This window comes from Pongo abelii, chromosome 1 (assembly GCF_028885655.2).
Source record: "Pongo abelii isolate AG06213 chromosome 1, NHGRI_mPonAbe1-v2.0_pri, whole genome shotgun sequence".
Taxonomy (NCBI): domain Eukaryota; kingdom Metazoa; phylum Chordata; class Mammalia; order Primates; family Hominidae; genus Pongo; species Pongo abelii.
The window spans coordinates 21545342-21567452 of NC_071985.2; the positions used below are offsets into that span (position 1 = coordinate 21545342).

A 22111-nucleotide genomic window follows, 5' to 3' on the forward strand; every position below is an offset into this window, starting at 1 on the left:
GGAGTGGCACTGCAGGGCAGGTACTTCATGCCAGGCCTTGGATGGAGTGGGGAGAGGGCAACACCAGTCTGGCCTCTTGGCCTTCTGCCATGGGGGGGTGAGTTTGGGCAGCAAAAGAAGACAGGAGCCTGGGCACTGGCTCTGGGGCATAGTCTGCCCACCTCAGGTTCATGAATGAGGGGGAGACACCTGGGGAAATCCACTTTTCCTAGCCACACATCCAGCCCATATGCCTGCACCTGGACTTCCACGTTTCCTGCTCCTGCCAGGAGGCCGGGCCTTGGCATTCTAGTTTGTAATTCTGCAGCTGGCCGCTGGGTGGGCAGGTGAGGTGTGCTGTTAGAAGGAGACCCAGGCTGGGACCCAGCCAAGAAGCTCTGATCCCAGCTGGGTCTGGAGGGCAGGGCTCCCCATGGGCACCTGAGGGTATGGTGGAGCCTTTGCAGCTTCCCCTGGAGGAGGTCTTTTTGCCGCCGATGCCTCACCTCTTCCTAGAAGCTCTCCTGGGTTAATCACAGTCCCCTGCTTGTGAGACCACAGCTCCTCAGTCTGAAGGAGGCTTCCCCGAGCTGGGCCTGGATGGGATGTCCCACCCCTGCTTCCTCCCTCCCAGCCAGCCTGTGTTTGGGTGGACAAATCCTCCTCATCTTCGCACCATAAACACCAATTTGCAGGGCCCTGAGAGCCAAATGACTGTTTACTGTGTGCTCCAGAGGCTCAAATAAAAAAAAAAAAGAGAGAGAGAGAGAGAGACAAAAAGAGAGCAAGGAGTCAGCTTGGAGCTAAATAGCAATTAGCACCTTCTGCTGAGCTCCCATCCTGGCCAGGCAGGCGGGTGGTGGCTCCCAGGCTTCAGCAGGGCCCCTTCTGAGGGCTCCCCTGCTGCCATGGGCACCCACTTTTTTCCTGGCGTCCGCAGGGATGCAATCTCAGAATTACAAGAGGATGTTGGAGCCTTAGGAAGTGTCCCCATGCTCACCTCCTCCTGGAAGCCCTCCCAGATGATCCCGAAGGCAGCCACTGACAGCAGTCCAGTTCTGCAGGAAGGAACACTGACCTAGTCCCCCAGACCTTGGAAGTTGCTCCAGGAGGTCATGCCGCTGGGACCCAGGGCTCCAGACCCAAGCAAGACTCTGGCAGAGACTTGAGTGCCCTGTCCTGAGGCATCCATCCCGAGGGGTTCAGAGGCAGAAAGGAGGATCCATGAGGGGAGAAGACTGGGAAAGAGGGCTGAGCTGTCCAGGGGAGGGGGTGGGGCTTGTGGGGGGCGGTGGTGCCACTGCAGGGCAGAGGGAACTAGGGCTCATCCCAGGTTGACAGCTGGACCCCAGGGTGGGACTGCTTCCCCCAGGACCTAGGGTGAGGCTGTGTCTCCCAGACCCCAGGGCAGGGCCGTGTCTTCTTATATTCCAGGGTGGGGCACATCCCCAGCTCAGTCCAGGCTGAGGGTCTGTACTTGTCTTATCTGGGCCCGCAGCCCAGAGTGCTCCAACCTCCTCTACCCTCTCTGCCAGTAGCCCAGGAAGGGCAGGGCCTACAGGTGGAAGGGCAGGGTCTTGGGACAGAGCCTGGCAGAGGGCAGAGGCTGGCTCCGCATCCCAGGGGTTCCCCCTCTGGTTCTCCCCGTGGACTTTCTCTCATGGCTTCTCACTCCAGGCTTCAGTGCAGGGTGGACAGTCCACCCACCGAGCCCCGCCCTGGGCTCGGGGACCTGGGTCCCCCACTCTAATGATGCCAGGCTCTGAGTGCACGGCCCTGATTGTAATTCCTGGTGAGAGGCTATCTGCAGGGGAAAGGGCGGAGGTATCCACCCAGCTGAAACATCGGTGAGGGCCAGGCTGGAGGAAGGCTCCAGGGAATGAAGTTACAGGGTCACCTTATCGGGGTACCTGTGGCCAGGGCAGCCTTGCTAGGGCTTAGGAGTGGCTGATGTCTGACGACGTCTCAGACATTCCACCCCATACACAAACAGGCGTACTGAGGCCTGGATGGCAAGCTGGGCCTAGAGGACCCCCTCCAAGGACTGGGGTGTGGCACCCCCAAGTCCCAGCTTCTCTTCCTCTTCAGGGGCATCTTCCCCCAGGCCTTGCCTTCCCCCAACAATAAGCTTCTAGAATGTTCCTTCTTGAGGATGGCCCAAGGGACTGCGGGGAAGCCCTGAATTCCTTCCTGACTGCTCAGCCTGTGTCCTGGAGTTCCCTGGAGGCCGTGACAGACCCCACTCCAACCCCGGACAGGCCGAGGACCCCCTGAGCCAAGGTCATCTTTTGGGCTGTGTCAACTCCTGGGGCAGCAGCTGTGCCCCTGGGAGCTGACAGGCCCAGAGCTTGGTCAGGGGTCCTGCCCTCTACCCTCTCCTCTCCCACCCAATGGAGGATGGTGACACCAGGCCCACACTAGGGGAGTTGGGCTGGGTGTGGAACCTGGTTGAGCGGGAAGGGGCTGTCTCCACTGATGAGCCTCTCAGGCCCCCACCGACTCAGCATGGTCCAGAGAGGACCCATGATGGAGCAGGGGCAAGGGCCAGGGCCGGCAGGGCCCCGGGACACACCCAGCCCAGGCTCAGCACTGGGGACGGGCACTGGGCGGTCAGTAAGTAGGGCCTCACCCCCACCCCATGTCAGGCATGGGGACCTGGAGCTGGCCTTGCACCTGCCTGCTGCAGTCCCAGCGTCCTGGGGAGGTCAGGCTGGCAGCCTCCAGGATCCTCCTTGAAGGGAGGAAACTGAGGCCCCAGGATCCTGAAAGTAGGTGTGGGGGGGGGGGAGTGTTAGAGAGAGGAGGGGTGCCCAAGGTGGGGGCCGGCCACACCCCTCCGGGACTTCAAAGCCTGGAGGGTGAGATGTGCAGGGGGCTGGGCAGGGTAGCCCTGGTGGGGTGGGGCCCCACTACCTCCGGGCCTTTTATATGGTTATTCCTGTCCTGTCTCAACTACCTGCGAACAGGCCCACCAGGCGCATTTCCTCCCTCTGCAGGGCGGGTGGGCAGGATGGGCTATAAACGCCCCAGGGGGTGGCTTCTGAGACTGACTTGGAGGCCTGCAGGCTCCAGGGGGTTGGGGGCTGGGGTTCCCGGGGTGATGCCTGCCCTTGGCAGGTGAGGGAGGCCGTGCACCAGGTGCAGCAGCCCAAGCCAGCAGGCCCTTGGGAGCGAAGACCTCCCTTGGCTCACTGCCTTTTGCATAGAAGAGAAACTGAAGCCCAGGCAGGGGTGGGGCTTGCTCCTACACAGGGTGAGTTGAGGGTTTCACCTCCCAGCCCCCATTGCCTATAAACTGGGGTGTGTCCTATGGCCCCAGGGGCTGCAGACCAGCCGACCCCCATTCCTCAGAAACACATCCAGGACCTTTTGTGGGGTCACCCTCTGTCTGTGCTAGGGCCACAGTGGGGATGGGGACAGCTGAGACCGTCTTCACAGTGGTCCTTCACACCTGGCCTGCAAGGGGACCTTGGGCTCTCCACCCAGATGGTCCCCTGGGTCTCCAGCAGACTGTGTGTCCTCAGGCCAGCACCATCCCCTCTCTGGGCCCCAGCAGTGGAGATACAGCCTGGGTGCTGGGGATCTCTCTGGGGCCTCTGGGGCCTACCTCAGCTTTGAGCCCCCAGTTGGCCCTGGCCTGGATCTGGGTGTGGGCTCTTGCCCCAGCCTATGCTGACTGCTCAGGGCCCTGCAACCTGGCAGCCATGCCCACGCTCTCGCGCCCTCTGCCTGCCCAGCCGCCTCCCGGCTGGGTCAGTGTCTTTCATCTGCAATGCCCCCGGCACTGGGGCCCAGTAGGTGCTAATTAGGGTGGCTGTGACCTGGGTCCCGACCAAGAGGCACTGTGTCCATGGGCTGGGGCTGACCAGGGGCTCCTGTGGGGCACTGCCCTCCCCCAAGGACTGACCCTTTATGGCTATTGGTCAGGAAGGCCTGGCGGGTTGAGCGGGCTTGGGGTCCCCCCACTGGTGACGCACCACGGGGGAGAGGGGTCTTGTGCCCTTAGTCACTGGCTCCCTCTTTGTAGACGGTAGCACAGCTGCCCCCGGGGCCCCCCTGGGAATTCCAGTGGCCCTGCCTATGGAGGGTCAGGGCTGCTCTGGAGCAGTGGATGACCCAGCTGGGATGGGTGTCATGGCCCCAGCCAATGAGGCCATGGCTGGGAGTGATATTGGGGTGCCCACCAGACCTTGGGGGTGCATGGAAGCTGAGGCACAGTTTTGGGAGGCAAGAGAGAGGGGTGCCTGACCTCCAGAGTCCTGGACCGGGTCCCTTCTCCCCTGGCCCTGACAGGCCCTGGGTAGCTCTGTGCTCCCATGGCTGGTGGCTCTGGAGAAGCACTCCAGCACCCCCCACCCCACAACCACCCCAGCAGCCACACTTCAGCCCTCATCCCCTCCTGGGCCTGGCCTCCTTGACTGTCCTCGGGTGGGGGCCTCTGCTTCATAAGGCTCTGCATGGCTGCTGCAGGCAGGGGTTGGGCAGCAGCCAGACCTGGGCAGAAGTCCTGTGCAGGCAGCAGGGTATGGTAGAGGGTGGTATGCTCTCTTGCTCCGTGGGTGCTGTGTGGCCTCACTATATCAGCACTGTGAGGAGGCCCTGGGCAGTGAGTGGAGTGGAAAGACCTGACCTGGGGTGGGGAGGAGCAGGGCCCTAGTGGGAGCCGGGCTGGATCTGTAGCCTCAGGGAAGTGGATGAGGCACAGGACCAAAGGGACCTAGGAAGTGGGTAGTGAGGGGCAGGTGGGGGGTTTGGGAAGGCCAGGCTTCTGGTGGACCCATCACAAAGGCCAGGAGCAAGGGCTCTAGCTTGAAAATGGCACCCAGAGAGGGTGGCCAGGCCCAGTATGGCCTAGAGAGGGTGTCCTGCTGGGCGGCCATGAGGGCACCTTGGGGTGAGGGTGTGGGGAGGGAGGTCAGCAGTCCCTCAGGCCCCTCTGCCCAGCCTGAGCTGCATGCCCTGGGCCTGTGCCCTCAGGGTCCAGGACAGCAGGTGTCTGGCAGGGTCAGGGGACACTGTGCCTGGAGGGGTCATGCTCCTGCCTGGGGCTGGCCCTTCTCTGGCTCTTGGGGCCTGGGGGTTGTGTTCCCATGACCTCTATGCCTAGGACACTGGTGCACCCACCCCAGTCCTGGGGCTGCCTTGACCCCCCTTCCTACCACGGGGCACACTGGGGGATGGCCAGCCATTCCTGTTGTATGAAGGCCTGGCTCCCCGCCGGCGTGCACATGGCTGAGTATGGTGGCTGTGTTGGGCCCGGCCTGCAGGCAGGTACACTGGCTGCTCCCGGCTGCCCCACCTCCATGGCTTCTTCCCTCGGCATTTGCTGCCCTGAAGGTCTGGCTGGGCATCCATTCAGGGCCCAGAGATGGGCACGGGGACCGGGCAGGCATGGGAGGGCAGAGAGTGGTACAGAGATCCTTGGTGGGGCTGGGACGGGGAAGGCATGGCCTTGAGACAGCCCATGGGCCCCCGCTGCCTGTTTCCAGAGGCACACCCGGCACCCCTAGTAAGGCCACATGAGGGCTCCTGTTGGCAGGATGGCTCGCCTGTTCCAGGGGCTCTCCCTGCCTTCCTTGGCTGGGCACCACTGTGCACAGCCCCATGAGGTGAGGATCCCAGAGGAACTCCTGATGGCCAGCCCCATCCCAAGGTCCTGCTGGGATCCAGCTGATCCTACACCCCCAGGCCACTGTCCCCAAACCTAGAGAGTTGGGGATACATCCATAGCTGGTGCTAAGGTATCAGCTGAGTGAGTACAGGCTCTGTGGGAGGGGAGGTGGTGGGCGTCCTGCTGCTCTACTGACTTGTTGGGGGCTCGGCCAACCCCCTTACCTTAGGGCTGCCTACCTGGGGCCTCCAGGTGCCTGCTGCTCTCTCCCTATCAGAGGCTCTACCCTGCTCCAGGCCTTGGTGCCAGTGGCCATTCCTTCATTTCCTCAGCTTGGCTATCCTTATTCCAGCTCTGGAGGTCCCCTGCCCATCATGGCCCTGGGGTATCCCCCTGCCCCCAGACCCAGGCCCTGAGCCCCTGAGTGGGCATCTTCTCTACTCTTTCAACACCGTGCTGACCCACCACCAAACATCCAGCCCAGACCACAGCCTTGATGGCTTCTCTTTTTTCACTTTTCCCATTGTTTGAAACTCACAAGCTATGACTAAAATAATTTCTTTCATAGAAAGAAAAGGAAAAAAAAAACACAACACATCTATTCGTCTAACTCCAGTGGACAGTGGATATAGCAGCATCAGATATAACATTAAAACCAAAAACGCAGAATTTGAGGCAGAGGATGGCGGTGTGCCCTCTTTTGGGCTCTTGGGGCACCCTGCCTGGCCTCGTCTCCTCCCCGCACCTTGAGGGTGGGAGCCGGTTCACAGTGGCAGAGGCTGAGGGGCGCTGGCCATGGGGCAACCAGGGATATGGGCCGGGTGGGTTCAGCGGCTTCCCCATTCATTCCCGGGCCAGGCGGATGAGTCAGGAGGGGCCGGGCCATTGACTCCAGGAAAGCGGACGTTTTCTCCAGTCCCGCCATGAGGGGCCAGGAAGCGGGCCGGCCCATCTCAGGGCTGTGGGACCTTCGCGAGCAGCACAGTCGGGGGGTTGATGCCCCCCAAACTTCCCGAACAGCCCCCAAATGAGACCAGCAGCTCTGGGCAGCCTGGGGGGCTGGACCCCTCTTCCTACCTTTCCCTTATAAGGGGCTGTGGACAGTCGGAGGAAAGGGAGGGATAGGACGAGAGGCTTCTATCTCTCCTGTAGCTGGATGGAGTGCAGGTGGGGAGACCCGAGGGCAGGGAGGAGGGGCTGGGCAGCTGCAAAGAAGCGGGCGCAGCTGAGCAGCGCAGAGACGGGCGGGGCCTGGGGCGCAGCAAGCCAGTTCCCTGGGAGGAGGACCTGACGGTGTGGGAGCCCGGGCAAGGCGGGCCTCTTTGGGAGGGCCTGGTCACTTGCCTCCGCGAAGTCCCTGTCCTCTCCCAGAACTAAGCTTGGTGTTGGGGTTGGGGGCTGGGAGGCGCTTCAGGCTTTCCCCAGTAGGGCCCCTGGTCAGGTGGGTGGCCAAACCCCAGGCTGAGGAAGGGGTGGCACAGGCGTCGGCGCGCCTGGAGCATTCCAAAGCCAGGCGCTTGGAGAGGGGCCCTCGGATCCCAGGGGCACGGGTTGGGGACCCGACTCGCTTCATGGAACCTTCCCAGCTCGACACAGGGGTGGATGGAACCTTACAGGGGGTTGGGGATGAGGGGGCTGGTGGGCTGAATTCCCTGCTCTGGAGCCGGGATTCCTGCAGAAGCCACGCCTTAATCAGGAGGGCGGTTCCCAGGGAAGAGTCCCACCCGCGGAGAGAAGCCCCGCCCCATTGGAGCCTGGTCCCAGAGAAGCCCCACCCACAGGAAGGAGCCTATGCAGGCCACGCCCACTCAGAGCCACCGCCACCGTGGAAGGGGCCTCGCCCTGGTCAGGAGAAGCTCTGCCCCATCCAGGAAGAAGCCCCATCCACCATGAAACCCCACTCCTAAGGAGGAGCTCCGCCCTCAGGGAGGAGCCTACCCCAGAGCCCTGCCCCATCCTAGAGCCCCGCCTCCTTCAGGAGGAGCCCCACCTGCAGGTAGAAGCCTACCTAGTGCCCCACCCACCCAGAGCCACGCCCTCACTGGGAGGGGCCTCGCCCCCGCAGGAGAAGCCCTGTCCCACCCAGGAGAAGCCCCGCCCACCCTGTAGCCCCGCCTCTGTCCAGGGGGGCTCCGTCCCCAGGGAGAAGCCTACGCAGAGCCCCTCCCCATCCTGGAGCTCCGCCTCATTCAGGAGGAGCCCAGCCGCCAGAGGGGAGACACTGGCTCCAGGGAGGAGCCACGCCTTCAGGTAGGAGTTCTGCCCCCAGGTAGGAGCCCCACCCCCAGGGAAGAGTCCCGCCCCCAGGGAGGAGTACTGCCCCGTTTAGGTGGGAGTCCTGCTCCACCCAGGGAAAAGCCCACCCCCAGGCAGGGCCCGCCCCGTCCGGGGGGAGCCGCGGCCGGTGCCTACTTGCAGGTGTGCACGTCGTAGATGCGCGTGCACTCCTGGCAGCTGACGTAGCAGCACCAGTGGAACACGCAGCGGCACTTCTCCCGGCGCCGCTCGGCTCGCGCGTTGTGGCCGCGGCCGCAGCACAGCAGGTCGCAGCCGTCGATGCCGTGCGAGCTGACGTTGCAGGTGCGGTCGCGCGTGCCGAAGGAGCCCGTCTCGGGGTTGGGCTCGCAGAAGTTGGGCGAGGCCTCGTAGTAGACCAGGTCGCGCTCCGTGGGCACCTTGAAGTAGGTGTAGCGCGGCCGCAGGGTCTCCACCCAGCCGCGGGACTCCCGGTGCTTCTCCACCACCATCTCCGAGGCGCTGTCGTACTTGTCCTTGAGGAAGTCACCGATGGCGCGGAAGTCGGGTTGCGACCACCAGCATGTCTTCACCTCGCAGCTGCCCGACAGCCCGTGGCACTTGCACTTGAGGTGCATGTGGCTGGCGATGGCCTGCGGGGCACGCGCAGGAGCCAGCGTCAGGGCGGCCCCCTGGTGCGTCTCCCCGAGGAAACAGCATTACATGTCGCCTGCAGCCCGCCTGCTCCATAAAGCCCCCGGGCAGAGGGGGCAGACTCCCAAACAGGGCCCCAGGGCCACCCCCTTCCTATGGTGCAGATACTGGTGCCTGCTCCCTTGCCAGACCCAAGCCTTCCCAGGTCAGGGCTTGGGGGGCTCCCCTCTCCCCGTCTCCTAGCTGAGTACTTCTACACTGTCTAGCGTGGAGTGAATGAAGGACAGAGCTGCAGCGTGGGGTGCCATACACGAAAAGCCACAGCAGTCAGAGTGCAGGGATGCAGGGGGATAGGCGTTCCTTCTGACCCTGAGGACCCAGGCACGCTGCCCAGAGGTGTATATGGCTGGGTGGAAAGGCAGGAGTCCTGAGCATGAGTAATGAGAGTGGCCCAGGAAGCTGGTCACTGTGTGGGGACTGCAGAGGAAGAGGAAGGCAATGTCGAGACATAAGGCTGTTGGGGGATGGGGCAGGACCTGGCTGAGGAGCAAACGGTTTCCTCTATGGGCAGTGGAGAACTCAGCTTCTTTTCCCTTCTTTCTTTGGGGAAGGGATAGGGGTGAGCATGAAGGGGCATGTGAACATCAGAACAGTCTAGGTGGCACTGCACTGTGGCAGCCACTGGCCAGACAGGAGCCCGTGAGGCATGGCAGTGCAAATTCAGAAATGCTGTAAGTGCCAACTGCATGCTGGATTCCCAAGACTTAGTGTAAGTAAAGGATGAGAAACAGCTCATTCATAATTTTAATACTGACTACATTATTGAAATGATAGCATGTTGGCTATCCTGAGTTAAATCAAATTTAGTATTAAAATTTGTTTCTGGCCAGGCATGGTGGCTCATGCCTGTAATCCCAGCACTTTGGGAGGCCAGGGCGGGTGGCTCACTCGAGGCAAAGCCCCGTGTCTATTAAAAATACAAAAATTAGCCAGGCGTGGTGGCGGGAACCTGTGATCCCAGCTACTTGGGAGGCAGAGGCAGAATTGCTTGATCCAGGAGGGGGAGGTAGTAGTGAGCGGAGATTGCACCACTGCACTCCAGCCTGGGCTACAGGGCGAGAGTCCGTCTCAAACCAAACCAAACCAAACCAAACCAAACCAAACCCAAAACCAAAAAAACTTGTTTTACCTGTTTACTCTTTAAATGTGGCTACTAGAAAATTTACAACGATCTTTGTGTCATTTGTGGGACAAATTATAATAATCTGTGAGCCATTTGTGGCTCCCATTCTATTTCTATTGGACAGTTCTAATCTAAGGCTTCAACTGGGCTCTGGGTCCCAATCCTGCCTCCTCCTCGTCCCCTTCGGGCTCTTTCTTGAACTCCTCCCTCTGATATTGACTGCTTCCTATGGGCATCTGTAGAGTAACATATCCTCCACCCTGCCCAGTCTAGTTTATCTAATATCCATTTTATTTCCTCTTTTGTTTTAGTTTTATATTGGATCAAAGTTATATAGGTGCATACTTTAAGGAGTCCAACAGTTTCCAAGACCCGTTTAGATAAACAGGAATTCTGGTGCTACATGCAGCCCCTTGCAATGTCTACAACTCTATTAACACACTTGTCTTGACACCTCTTGATTTTTCAGCATTAGGCATTATTTATTGGCCTCTCGCCATGGTGGGTGGCAGTTAGTTTTCTCTCCTTACTCCACCACACTGATGCACACTTCCCAACCACCAACCCCTCCTGCCCTAAAAACTAGCTTAATTTCATATCAATATTCACTGCTGGTGGTATTGGGACTACTTTAAGTGTCATATATTATGATGACTTTTTTTTTCCTAAATGACTTTTTGTAGTTGGTGTTATCAATGTACCTGTAACTGATTCAGCCTCAAATTCTCCCTTACTTATCTAAATATTCTCTTCAAGATGTCCAAACACATCAGCTATTCTATCAATTTCATTTTCTTGCAGATTTTTTTTTCCCAGAAAAGGCCTTGTAAATTTTTTGAAATGTCCATGTCTAAAAACAATCTTTTCTACTATCCCATTTAATTGATAGTTTTGCTGGGAAGTGAATTCTTGGCTTAAAATCATTTTTACATCTTGGAGTTCGAAAAGTATTATTACTGTTTTCTTCTAGCTTTCATTATTGCTCCCAAAATGTCTGGTACTATTTTGATTCCTGATCCTGAAGCCCATACATTCTCCTTGGCAGCTTGGAGGGCTGTTCTATGTAGTAGGCTCTGAACTTCACAACAATGTGTCTTGCAGTAGATCTTTTTCTTCTGTTGTTCTCGTCACTTAGTGGGCCTGTTTGATCTGAAACCTGTGCTCCACAGTTCTGAGGAAGCTTCCTGCCTTCTTTCTTTGCTGACTGCCTCCTCTTTTTGTTTGTCATTGTCTTTCTTGGACAGATCCTCCAAATCTTCTCCTTGCTCTTATTTTTAATCTCTTTGTCTTTTTTTTTCTGTCTTGTGGGAGGGTGTCTCAACTATCTTTCAATTTGAGGATTTTGCTTCTGTTATCATATTTTTAATTTCTAAGAGCTCTTTTGTAACCTGAGTGTTTAAAATTACCATCCTGTTCCAATTTCATGGATATAGTGTTTTATCTTTTGGGGATATTAATGATCATCCTTTGAAGTTTCATCTCTCTTTACAATGTCTCTTTCCCGTAAATTTTGTTGGAGTTTGTTTGTTTTGGACTTTGCCATTATTGTTGTTAGAGTCCTTCCTCAGAGGTCTGATGATCCTTGGCTGTCTGCTCGTATTTAAAAATGGGACACTAAAAATCTTATTGGAAGTTCCTGTATATGGGAGAGACTTGTCAACTTTGGTCCTCTCTATAGAGTGATCTAGCTGCATCGGTTTATTGGGACCTTCCACAAGTCACTATCTTGAAGTCTCCTCTTTTGAGTTGGTCAGAGTCCCCAGAGCAGAATCTTCCATCCTCTTGCCTGGAGGATAACTAGGGTTCACAGCTAGCATTAGGAAATCAGGAGGAGAGAGAAAGGCATGAACTTCCATATGTAGAGAGAAAATTTTCACTTTGAAAGGTTCACTCTGAGATGCGCTTGGCGTCCCTCAGATCAGACACCTGTGCTTTGCAGAAAACAAACCTCCAGGCTTCAGCCACAGGGAAAGGAGAGGCTGCTGCCTGGCTACAAAGAGTTGGGTAGTGGAGTGAGTGGGCTATAAAGTACTCTGAAAATTGTCTTTCAACCAATCTTCCTGTTTTCAGCACCATATTTATCTCAAATTCTCAAGATATCAGACACTAGGAATTCCTAGACTGGTTCTCAAATTTCTTCTCTACTGGCTTAAGACTCAGTTTTCTTGAGTCTGCTTGAGTATTCATCTATCTGCTTTTAGCTTTCAAAGTTTTGTTACCATTGTTTCCTCTTTATTTTCTGTATTCTCATGAGTATCCATCTCTATCTATTCATCCATCTATCTAATCTATTTATCCATCCATCCTATCTATATTAGCATCTATATCTATGTATAATCTCTATGCACCATTTATATCTATTTATATCTATCATCTATATCTACTATTACCTGTCTCTACTTATATCTATTTATATTTTATTTATATTTATCTCTACATATCTATTTATTTTAAAATTAATTTATTGTTATTTTAGTGGGTTCCAGGAGAGTGCAGACGTAAGTGTTCAGCTTCTCATCTTTAACTGGAAGTCCTTATTTTTTCTTCAGTTCTGCAATTTCTATGTAATTATTTTCCAAATCTATTGTGTATGTATATATTTGTTGTTGTTGTTTGTTTGTTTGTTTGTTTTGGGGATGGAGTTTCGCTCTTGTTGCCCAGGCTGGAGTGTAATGGTGTACTCTTGGCTCACTGCAACCTCCGCCTCCTGGATTCAAGTGATTCTCCTGGCTCAGCCTCCCAAGTAGCTGGGATTACAGGCATGCACTACCACACCCGGCTAATTTTGTATTTTTAGTAGAGACGGGGATTCTCCATGTTGGTCAGGCTAGTCTCGAACTCCTGACCTCAGGTGGTCCACCCGCCTTGGCCTCCAAAAGTGCTGGGATCACAGGTGTGAGCCACCGTGCCCGGCCTATTATATTATTTTTATAGTTTCTAGTTTCCTGATGCAATGTTCACACTTGTGTTTTAGCTCTGTGAACCTAAGTAAGCATTTTTCCCCTCAGAGTCTGTGTCTAATAATTCCAGTATCTGAATTCCCTGTGTACTTGTTTGTGTGTGTTTTTTTTTTTTTTCTGATTAAACTCATTGTGTCATCAGATCATGTGATAGATTATCTTTGATTGTGTGCTGGACATGGTGTTTTCTTTTCTTTTCTTTTTTTTTTTTTTGAGATGGAGTCTCGCCTGTCGCCCAGGCTGGAGTGCAGTGGTGTGATCTTGGCTCACTGCAAACTGTGCCTCCTGGGTTCACACCATTCTCCTGCCTCAGCCTCCCGAGTAGCTGGGACTACAGGCACCTGCCACCACGCCCGGCTAATTTTTTTTGGTATTTTTTAGTAGAGACGGGGTTTCACCATATTAGCCAGGATGGTTTTGATCTCCTGACCTCATGATCCGCCCACCTCGGCCTCCCAAAGTGCTGGGATTATAGGCGTGAGCCACCACGCCCAGCCGACATTGTGTTTTCTAAAAAATTATTATAGAAACATTTATAGGCTTAGAGGAGGGATATCATCCTTCTCCAAAGAGGATTTCGTCTGCTTTTTCCAGGTGTATGGGAGTACCAGCAATTTGGGATTACCTTAATCCAAGTTCAGGTTTTGAGAGATTTCTAGTCTGCCCATGTGCACAGGACAAGACTACTTCTGGCTTGGCTTTGCTCTTCAGGGTCACAGCCTACACTGAGGAAGGATTTACCAGAGATTGCACCCTTGATGGGCCCCTTAGCTCTGTGAGTCTGCTGGAAATGCAGTGCAACCTCTGTAGTCTCTTCCAGGTCAGCAAATGGCCTCTAGACAAAAGCTACCCCAGGTACCAGGCTTGGGATCTTCTCTTGGATCAGGGGCTGCTAATTCCTCACTAGATGGTCAGTTATTTGACACTTAAAAATCATTTTATGGAAGTATAATAGACATACAAAAAATATGTGTCATAAGTGCAAAATATACAAAATTTTACAAATTACCTGCCCCAGAACACCGGTGTCTCAGACACCCCCATCCTCCTCTCTCTCTTTCCAGGACATAGGTTCTCACAGCATTTTCTTGATGACTCATAACATTGAGCACCTTTGGTATAGGTATTGGAATTTCTGTATTTTCTTTCATAACATGGCTTTTAATTTTTTGGCCAATTTTCCCATTGGTTTGTCTATCTTTTTCTTCTTAGTCTGCAGAGTTCTTTTCCTACTGTAGCTTCTCTACATTTGCTGCATATGTGAGTGTGGATGGATGGATGTGAATGGTGTCCTCTATGGGTTGCCTTTTCAGTCCCATAGTGGTGTCTTTTTATGGATGAAAGTTCTTTATTTGAGTATAGTCTATGTTATTCCACTTCTCTTTCAATGTGAGTGATTTCTGGACTATTTAAGACACCATTGCCTTTTCTAAGGTCACAAAGATATTCTATATTTTCTTGAAAAGTTTTATTGTTTTACCTTTCCCACTGAGATTTGTAATTGATTTTTACGGATGGTGTGAGGTAGCAAGCCAGGGTTATTTTTTTTCCATGTTGCTATCTGTCTTAGTCAATGCTGTATTGCTACAACGTAACACTTAAGACTGAGTAATTGATAAATGTATTCTTTCATGGTTTGGGAGGCTGGGAAATCTAAGATCAAGGTGCTGACAGGTTAGGGCTTGGTTTATCTGCTTCCAAGAGGGCACCCTGAATGAATGCCGCATCCTCCAGAAGGGAGGAACATCATGTCCTCATATGGCAGGAAGGTAATAGAGAGAGAGAGACCCTCTTCTGCAAGCCCTTTTACAGCAGCATTGGTCCCTTCATGAGGGCAAGGCCCTCACGACCTAAACACCTCTTGTTAGGTGCCACCTCTCCAGACTGTTGCACTGGGGATCAAGCTTACAAGATACGAATTTTGGGAGACACATTCAGACCATAGCACCACCCAGTTGACTGAGCACCATTTATTGAAAAGCCCATTTCTCCCATGGCACTGCACTGCCTCATCTATCATGAATCGGGTAATTATGGGGACTCCACACTTTTAACAGGGTGCTTTTTATAGTTCATCCTGCATCTGAAGTTGTCTTCTGCAGGAAGATTAGTCTGAGTTATCTAGTTCCTCACTGTTAAAAGGTGAATATCCCCTGTTCACTCTTCGCCCCTCTGTGGTCCCCTGATTCTACAGCCAAGGTCAGCTGCCATCTTCATGTTGCTAAATCCCGTGGACGCCACTTGGTCCTTACACCCGTCACTGCCCATCAGCCATCTTTCATCCCTTGGTCATCCACTGATCTTCTGACCACGTCCTTTCTAGCAAGCTGCTGTGGTCTGAATGTTAGTGTTCCTCAAAAATTCATGGGTTAAAATCTTTACCCTCGGCTGGGCACGGTGGCTCACACCTGTAATCACAGCACTTTGGGAGGCCAAGGTGGGTGGATCACTTGAGGCCAAAAGCTCAAGACCAGCCTGGCCAACATGGTGAAACCCTATCTCCACTAAAAATACAAAAATTAGCCAGGTGTGGTGGCATGCGCTTATAGTCCCAGCTACTCAGTAGGCTGAGGTAGGAGAATCGCTTGAACCCGGGACGTGGAGGCTACAGTGAGCTAAGATGGTGCCACTGTATCCAGTGAGACTCTGTGTCCCCACCCCCCCAAAAAGAAATCTTTACCCTGAAGGTGACGGCATTAAGAGGTAGGGCCTTTAGAAGGTGATCAAGTCAAGTCATGAGGGTGGAGCATCATGAATGGGATTCGTGCCTGATACGGTTTGGATCTGTGTCCCCTCCAAATTTCATGTTGAAGTGTAATCCCCAGTGTTGGGCGTGGGACCTGGTAGGAGGTGTTTGGGTTATGGGGCAGATCCCTCATGAATGGCTTGGTGCTGTCCTCATGATAGTGAGTGAGTTCACACAAGATCTGTGCATGGCGACCTCTCCCCCACTCTGTCTTCCTTGCTCCTGCTATGGCCCATGTGACGTGCCTGCTACCACTCCACTTCTGCCATGTGTAGAATCTCCCTGAGGCCTCCCAAGAAGCTGAGCAGATGCTTTTACCAAGCTTGTGCAGCCTGCAGATCCGTGAGCCAATTAAACCTCTGTTCTTCATAAATTACCCAGTCTCAGGTAGCAATGCAAGAATGGCCTAAAACAATGCCCTTATAAAAGTAACCCCAGAGAGATCCACACCCTGGGTGAGGACACAGAAGGCATCATCCATGAGGAGCAGCCCTCACCGGACATGGAATCTGCTAGCACCACGACCTTGGACTTCCCAGTCTCCAGAACTGTGAGTACTAAACTCCCATTGTTTATACATTATCCAGTCTAAGGTATTTTGTTGTAGCAGCACAGACAGAATAAGACACAGGCTCACGAAGCTTTACACGGCTTGGTCTGGGTTGGCCTCTCCACATCAAGATACTGTTTGTTCCATTACACTCTGTACTCTGCCCAGACCAAGTCACTTGTTGTCTTTCACCTCCAGGCTGCCTGGGAGGCTCTCCCAGCCTCCGTCCCCCTAAATTACTGCCAGCTGTCCTTGACATCGGGTCACCTTGTGTGCCTGCATTTCCTCATTGCAGAATTCCTCCCTGTCTCTGTGGCTGCCTGGCTGTCTCCCTCCCTGGGCTCTGCAGGGGCTCCTGTTGACCAGGCCTTTGCCTCATCCCTCCTTCTTGGCTACCCCAGTTCACAGGTGGGCTCGCCATCCCCAGGAGCACACTGGATGCTGTGGTGCAGCTGGATGGTGCTAAGCTTCGCACACCCCAGGCAGGGGTCGAGAAGACCCTCAGCCTGGCCACCATCCTGCCTCACCGGGCCATATGCCGCAAAGAACCAGGGCACACACCCTGCTGAGGAGGCTCCTTTTTCCCAAGCACCCTTGCGGGCGGCGAACCTACCTGGCGCCCAGCCTCGTTGTTGTGGCGGTTCATGGCTGAGCGGGCATCTGGCCGGTTCTCCCGGGCGTCGGCGAACTCCCGAGACACCATCCCACCAAACTCGATGTCCTCGCTACAGCCACCCCACTTCCAGCCCTTGCCTGGTGAGCCCTGGTGGCGGCTGCTGCAGCCACAGATGGCGGCCGTGCCTTCTGCACATGAGCGTGTCACCGCAAAGGCCACACCGGCTGAGGCAATGGCGTGGACAAAGGCTGACTCCCTGGTAGCTGTAGAGAGAGGAGAGATGCAGGGTTAACAGGGCTCAGCTCAAAGGACAGCCTTGGGCAGGTCAGGGGTCTTAGCCCATTTGCATTGTTATAAAGGAACTCGTGAGGTTGGGTGGTGTATAAGGCAAAGAGGCTTACTTGGTTCACGGATCTACAGGCTACACAGAAGCATGGCTCCAGCAACTGCCTCTGGCAAGGGCCTCAGGCTGTTTCCACTTGTGGCAGAAGGGAAAGGGGGGTAAAGGGGAACCAGTGTGTGCAAGAAATTACATGGTGACAGAAGCCAGAGAGAGGGGAGGTTGGTACCAGGCTCTTTTTAACAATCAACTTTGGCTAGGTACAGTGGCTCATGCCTGTAATCCCAGCACTTTGAGAGGCACAGTAGGAGGACTGCTTGAGACCAGGACAGCCTTTTCAACATAGCAGGACCCCCTCTCTACAAAAACTAAAAATATTAACTGGGTGTGGCCCTAGCTACTTGGGAGGCTGAGGCGGGAGAACCACTTGAGCCCAGGAAGTCGAGGCTGCAGTGAGCCAGGATAGCACCACTGCACTCCAGCCCTGTCTCAAAAAACATACAGCTGGCAAGGTGGCTTACACCTGTAATCCCAGCCCTTTGGGAGGCAGAGGTGGGAGGATTGCTTGAGCCCCAGAGTTTGAGACCAGCCTTGGCAATGTAGCAAGACCCCATCTCTACAAAAAAATTTAAAAATTAGCAAGGTGCAGTGGTGTGCACCTGTAGTCCCAGCTATTCAGGAAGCGGAGGTGGGAGGATTGCTAGAGCCCAGGAGTTTGAGGCTGCAGTGAGCTATGATCACACTCCAGCCTGGGTGATAGAGCAAGACCCTGTCTTTTAAAAAAAGGCACAAGGAAGGCCAGCATGCACCTGGAAAGATGGTCGACATCACCCATCCTGGGGATGTGCAAATCAAAAAACCCAATGAGGAGCCACCTCACACCTACGGGGATGGCTGCAAAGAGTCAAAGAGTAGCAAGTGTTGGCAAGGATGTGGAGAAATCAGACCCCGACCCTTGTTCACAGCTGGATGGAGGGGAAAGGTGCAGTCCCCTTGGGAGGCACTTTGGCATTGTCTTCAGGGGTAAACGTACACCAGCCATTAGGTTTGCCCCAGAGGAAACCCATGTCTGTGCAAAGACTTGTAAGCAAATGTTCACACAAGCCACAAACTGGAAGTACCCCAATGTCCATCAACAGGGATGGTTAAAAAACAGTGGCAAGTCCATAACAGCATTTAATTTAGGAATAACAAGAAAAATAGCACAAAGGATCTCAAAATAATCATATAACTGAACGAAGGCAGGTAAAACCAGACAAGAGCCATTTCCTTCTGCTGCCCAGACAGCCTGGGGCGCAGACCCCAGAGTGTGGCTCCACCCCGCACACTGCCCACCTCTGCTGTGCCTCTTGCCATTTCCTTCCTCCACCCCAAGCACCGGCACTTGCATGGCTCAGCTGTACGGCCGCCTCTTCTGGAATCTTCTCAACACCAGTGACTTCTAGCGCCCACCTCCCCAGGGCCAGCCCCAGTGCCCCAAATGCCCCTGCCTCCAGCTTGGAAGGCTGCAGGGTGTCTGCCGCTGCTGACATTGGAGCTGCCTGGGTCCTTGTACACAGCTTCCTTCTTCCCCAAATGGGGAAATAGAGGCTAAGTTGGGGAAGTGGCATTGCTTGTGCAGAAGGGTGGTAGGGGAGGGCTGGAATTTAGGAGAAAGCTCTGGAGGCTAGGATCAGGGGATGGGAATGAGGGGTGGTGTGGGCTTTGCAGAGGCCAGGCCCCCAGCCAGTCTTCCCCAGACAGGTTGAAAGAATGAGCCGTGTCTTGAGGGTGGGTGTGTGCAGACACTTCTGCAAGGGTGCGAGGAGAGGGGGCGGGCCTGGCCAGGCCCTGCTTCCATTGATAAAAGGCACTCAGGGCTGGGGGCCTATAATCTCAGCTACTCTGGAGGCTGAGGCAGGAAGATCACTTGAGTTCAGGAGTTCGAGGCTGCAGTGAGGTATGATTACACCGGTGCACTCCAGCCTGGGCAACAGAGTGAGAACCTGTCTCAAAAAAACAAAATAAAAAAAGACAGGCACTCACTTTGGACCCACCTTCCGATACAGGTGAGGAACAGAGTGCCTGCTGTTTGCCAAGCATTGCAGTCTGAGCTGGGGAACTAGCAGGGAGCCAACCAGGAAAGAGCCTGACCTGCTTCTGGGCAGGGATCTTACAGACCTAGCAAGAAGATATCTGGGCTTTGGAGCCGCTGAGCCTCGGCTTGGCCTCTGGGGGCTGGGTGTGCCCTGGGGCAGGTTCCTCCATGTCTCTGCTTCTGTTGTGGGAGGATCCTGAGCCCCCACCTTTCCTTGGCTCTGACCTTCTCTCTTCCCTTGAGACCCTGGGAGAGCAGGAGGGAGAAGGGAACTCCGATGGGCCCTCTCTATGGGGACAGAAGGAGGCCTGAGGTTCTCCTGGAGCCAGGGTCCTCCCATGGGACAAGGCGGGGATACAGGGCTATGTCCCACTGTGTCCCCTGCTCCTCCTTGGCAGAGGCCCGCAGTGGACCCCTTAGGGTCACAACAGAGTCATCAAAGGGGGCTGTGACCTCCTCTGCCACCTGGACATCCAGGGAGCTTTCATCCTCGGGTGGATGGGGCTGATGTAGTCTGGATATTTAACCCTGCCCAGATCTCATGTTGAACTGTGATCTCCAGGGCTGGGGTGGGGCCTGGTAGAGGTGACTGGGTCATTGGGGAGTGGGTCTCATGGCTTGGTGCTGTCCTCGAGATTACGAGTGAGTTCTTGCAAGATCTGGTTGTTAAAAGTGTGTGGCACCTCCTCCCCCACTCTCTCTCCCGCTCCTGCTCTCACCATGTGACATGCCTGCTCCCCCTTTGCCTTCCGCCATGATTGGAAGCTTCCTAGCCTCCCTAGAAGCAGAAGCAAGAGCCACACTTCCTGTGCAGCCTGCAGAACTGTGAGCCAATTAAACATCTTTTCTTATAAATTACCAGCCTCAAGTGTTATATAGTTTATAGCAATGCAAGAATGGCCTAACTCAGGGACACAGGCACGTGGCTGCAGGCTGCCTAGGAGAGGACCGAGAGAGCAGCCCCTGGGGCTTGTGATGCCCTTGAGCCCAGGCCGGCAGGGACAGAAAGGCATGAGTGTGCACACACTCAGACGCTCCCACACGGCCCAACACATATCCACACACAGCCAGCACAGAAGAACGCACGTTTGCTCCCATACCAAGAACATACAAAGTGGAAGGTATTTGAGGCTATGGCTTTGCACCGGCGTCCCCCTGGCTGCTGACAAAGCCCCGAGCCCCTCGGGCCTGCTTTGGTTGACTTTTCTGTGGATTGGCCAACAGCCCCCTGATGGCAGGTCCCAGCAGCCCCGTCCCCTCCCTGGGGCCCTGTCCAAGTCAGGCCTGGACACCCACTGCATCCAGCCACAAGCCCAGAAGAAAACTCTCCATTTCTTCTGTATCCACTTCCCACCACCAGCTCAGGAAGGGCTCTGCTTGCTGGCCGGAGACTGTCCAGTCCTGAAACAGCCCCAGCCGCCCAGGCTGCTCTGGCCTTCTGAGGTGGCCCTGGGGCCTCTCAGCCAATTTGCCCCTCCTGGTTCTTGCTGTGGGTCCATCTCCCACCTTGCCATGAAGAGGCCCCTAGGAGGCCCCAGCCTCCAGCTTCCTTCTTCCACCACATGCATGCACACCACATGCACACATGCGTGCACACACAGACACATGCATACCACACACTCACGCACACCCCACCTGATGCACATGCACACACACATGCAAACACACACATATAGGCCTGCACACCACACACATGCACACATCACACACATGCACACACATGCACACCCCACCACACACAAGCACACATGCACACCCCACTACATACATGAACACATATGCACATGCATGCAAGCACAGCATACACATGCACTCACATACATGCACATCCCACACACACATGCACACCATGCAGGCATACCACACATACCATACACATGCACACACATGCATGCACACACCCCACATATACACACCCCACCCCACACACATGCACACACACAAATACACACACCACACAACACATACACATACATGAATACCATACACATACATGCACACACACACCCCACATGCACACCCCGTGCACATGCACACACACACATGCACACACATATCCATATGCATGCAAGCACACCATACACACCACACACATGCACACCTCCCATGGATGCACATATGCATTCACAACCCACCACACACCAACACATGCATGCACACAGATGCACACACATACACACCCCTCCACATGTGCACCACACACATGCACACACACGCATGCACACACACGCACACCTCTCCCTCGCAACACACTATCTGCAGGCTGAGGTCTTCGCCCAATGCCAATCTGGCCATGCCAGGCCCCCTCTGGATCTATCTCCTCTCCTGACCTCAATGCCACTCCCTGGCCTCAGGCCGCACTCAGCCCTTTGTCCTCCCCTTGGGCTCTTTCCAGTTCCTTCCTTGGCTCAGGCTGGACCTGCTGTGCCCCTGCCTGCTCTGAAGGGAGCGGCCAGGGATCGGGTGTCCTCTACACCTGGCTGCCCCTCCCCAACCAGGAAGATTTGCCCACTGACTCCCTCCCTAGCCCCGGCTGCCTAGGGGCAGGGACTGTTTGGCTCACCTTTGATTTCCAATCTGGAGCACAAGTCCCAGCCCATAGATATTTCCTGGGGCCAGAATGAAGGGCAGGAACCCTGGGCTGAGTCAGGGAACCAGGAGGGTCTGAGCCTACCCAGAGCAGGCCCACCCTTGCCCCTCTAAGGCACCCAGGCCCATCATGCAACCTTCGCTGTTTCCTTTCCCAGGGAGCAGGTAGGCAGCCACCTCCTCCACACCTCTCCAAGAAACTTAAAGCCCCCACCCCCGACTCCATGTTACTTCCCTAACACAACTGATCAGTTCACAGACGGGCCTGGAAGGGCCTTTGCTGAACCCACTGCCCTTGAGTGAATACATGTGTGGCTGGATGCAGAGCACTTCCTCTCTAAGCCTCCAGGTCTGAGCGCCTCTTCTTGTCTTTAAAGGACTCAGGTCGTCCCCTCCCTAGTCAGCACCCCCTCCCCTGCCATCTGCCCTGCTTCCCTTCTAAGGCAGCTTGAGAGGCAGGGTTGAGGAGTGTCCTGGGTGGTCCTGGAGCTCATGCATGGCACACAGCTCCACCTGCCCTCCCGGCCGGACCCTCTCACTCCCAAATGACCTGGGCATCCCACGCCCTGAA

At 54.8% G+C, this 22111-nt stretch overlaps 1 protein-coding gene across 1 annotated transcript in view; it reads right to left on the reverse strand.

Annotated features, from left to right (window-relative positions):
- Positions 1-6186: 6186 nt before the first annotated feature.
- WNT3A (Wnt family member 3A) overlaps positions 6187-22111 on the reverse strand; it is a 55438-nt gene continuing 39513 nt past the window's right edge. The window contains exons 3-4 of the mRNA XM_009236585.3: positions 16532-16797; positions 6187-8478 (exon numbers count right to left, since the gene is read on the reverse strand). Of these exons, the coding sequence (XP_009234860.2) occupies positions 7999-8478; positions 16532-16797 (746 nt within the window). The 3' untranslated portion in view covers positions 6187-7998. The remainder of the gene's footprint in view (positions 8479-16531; positions 16798-22111) is intronic.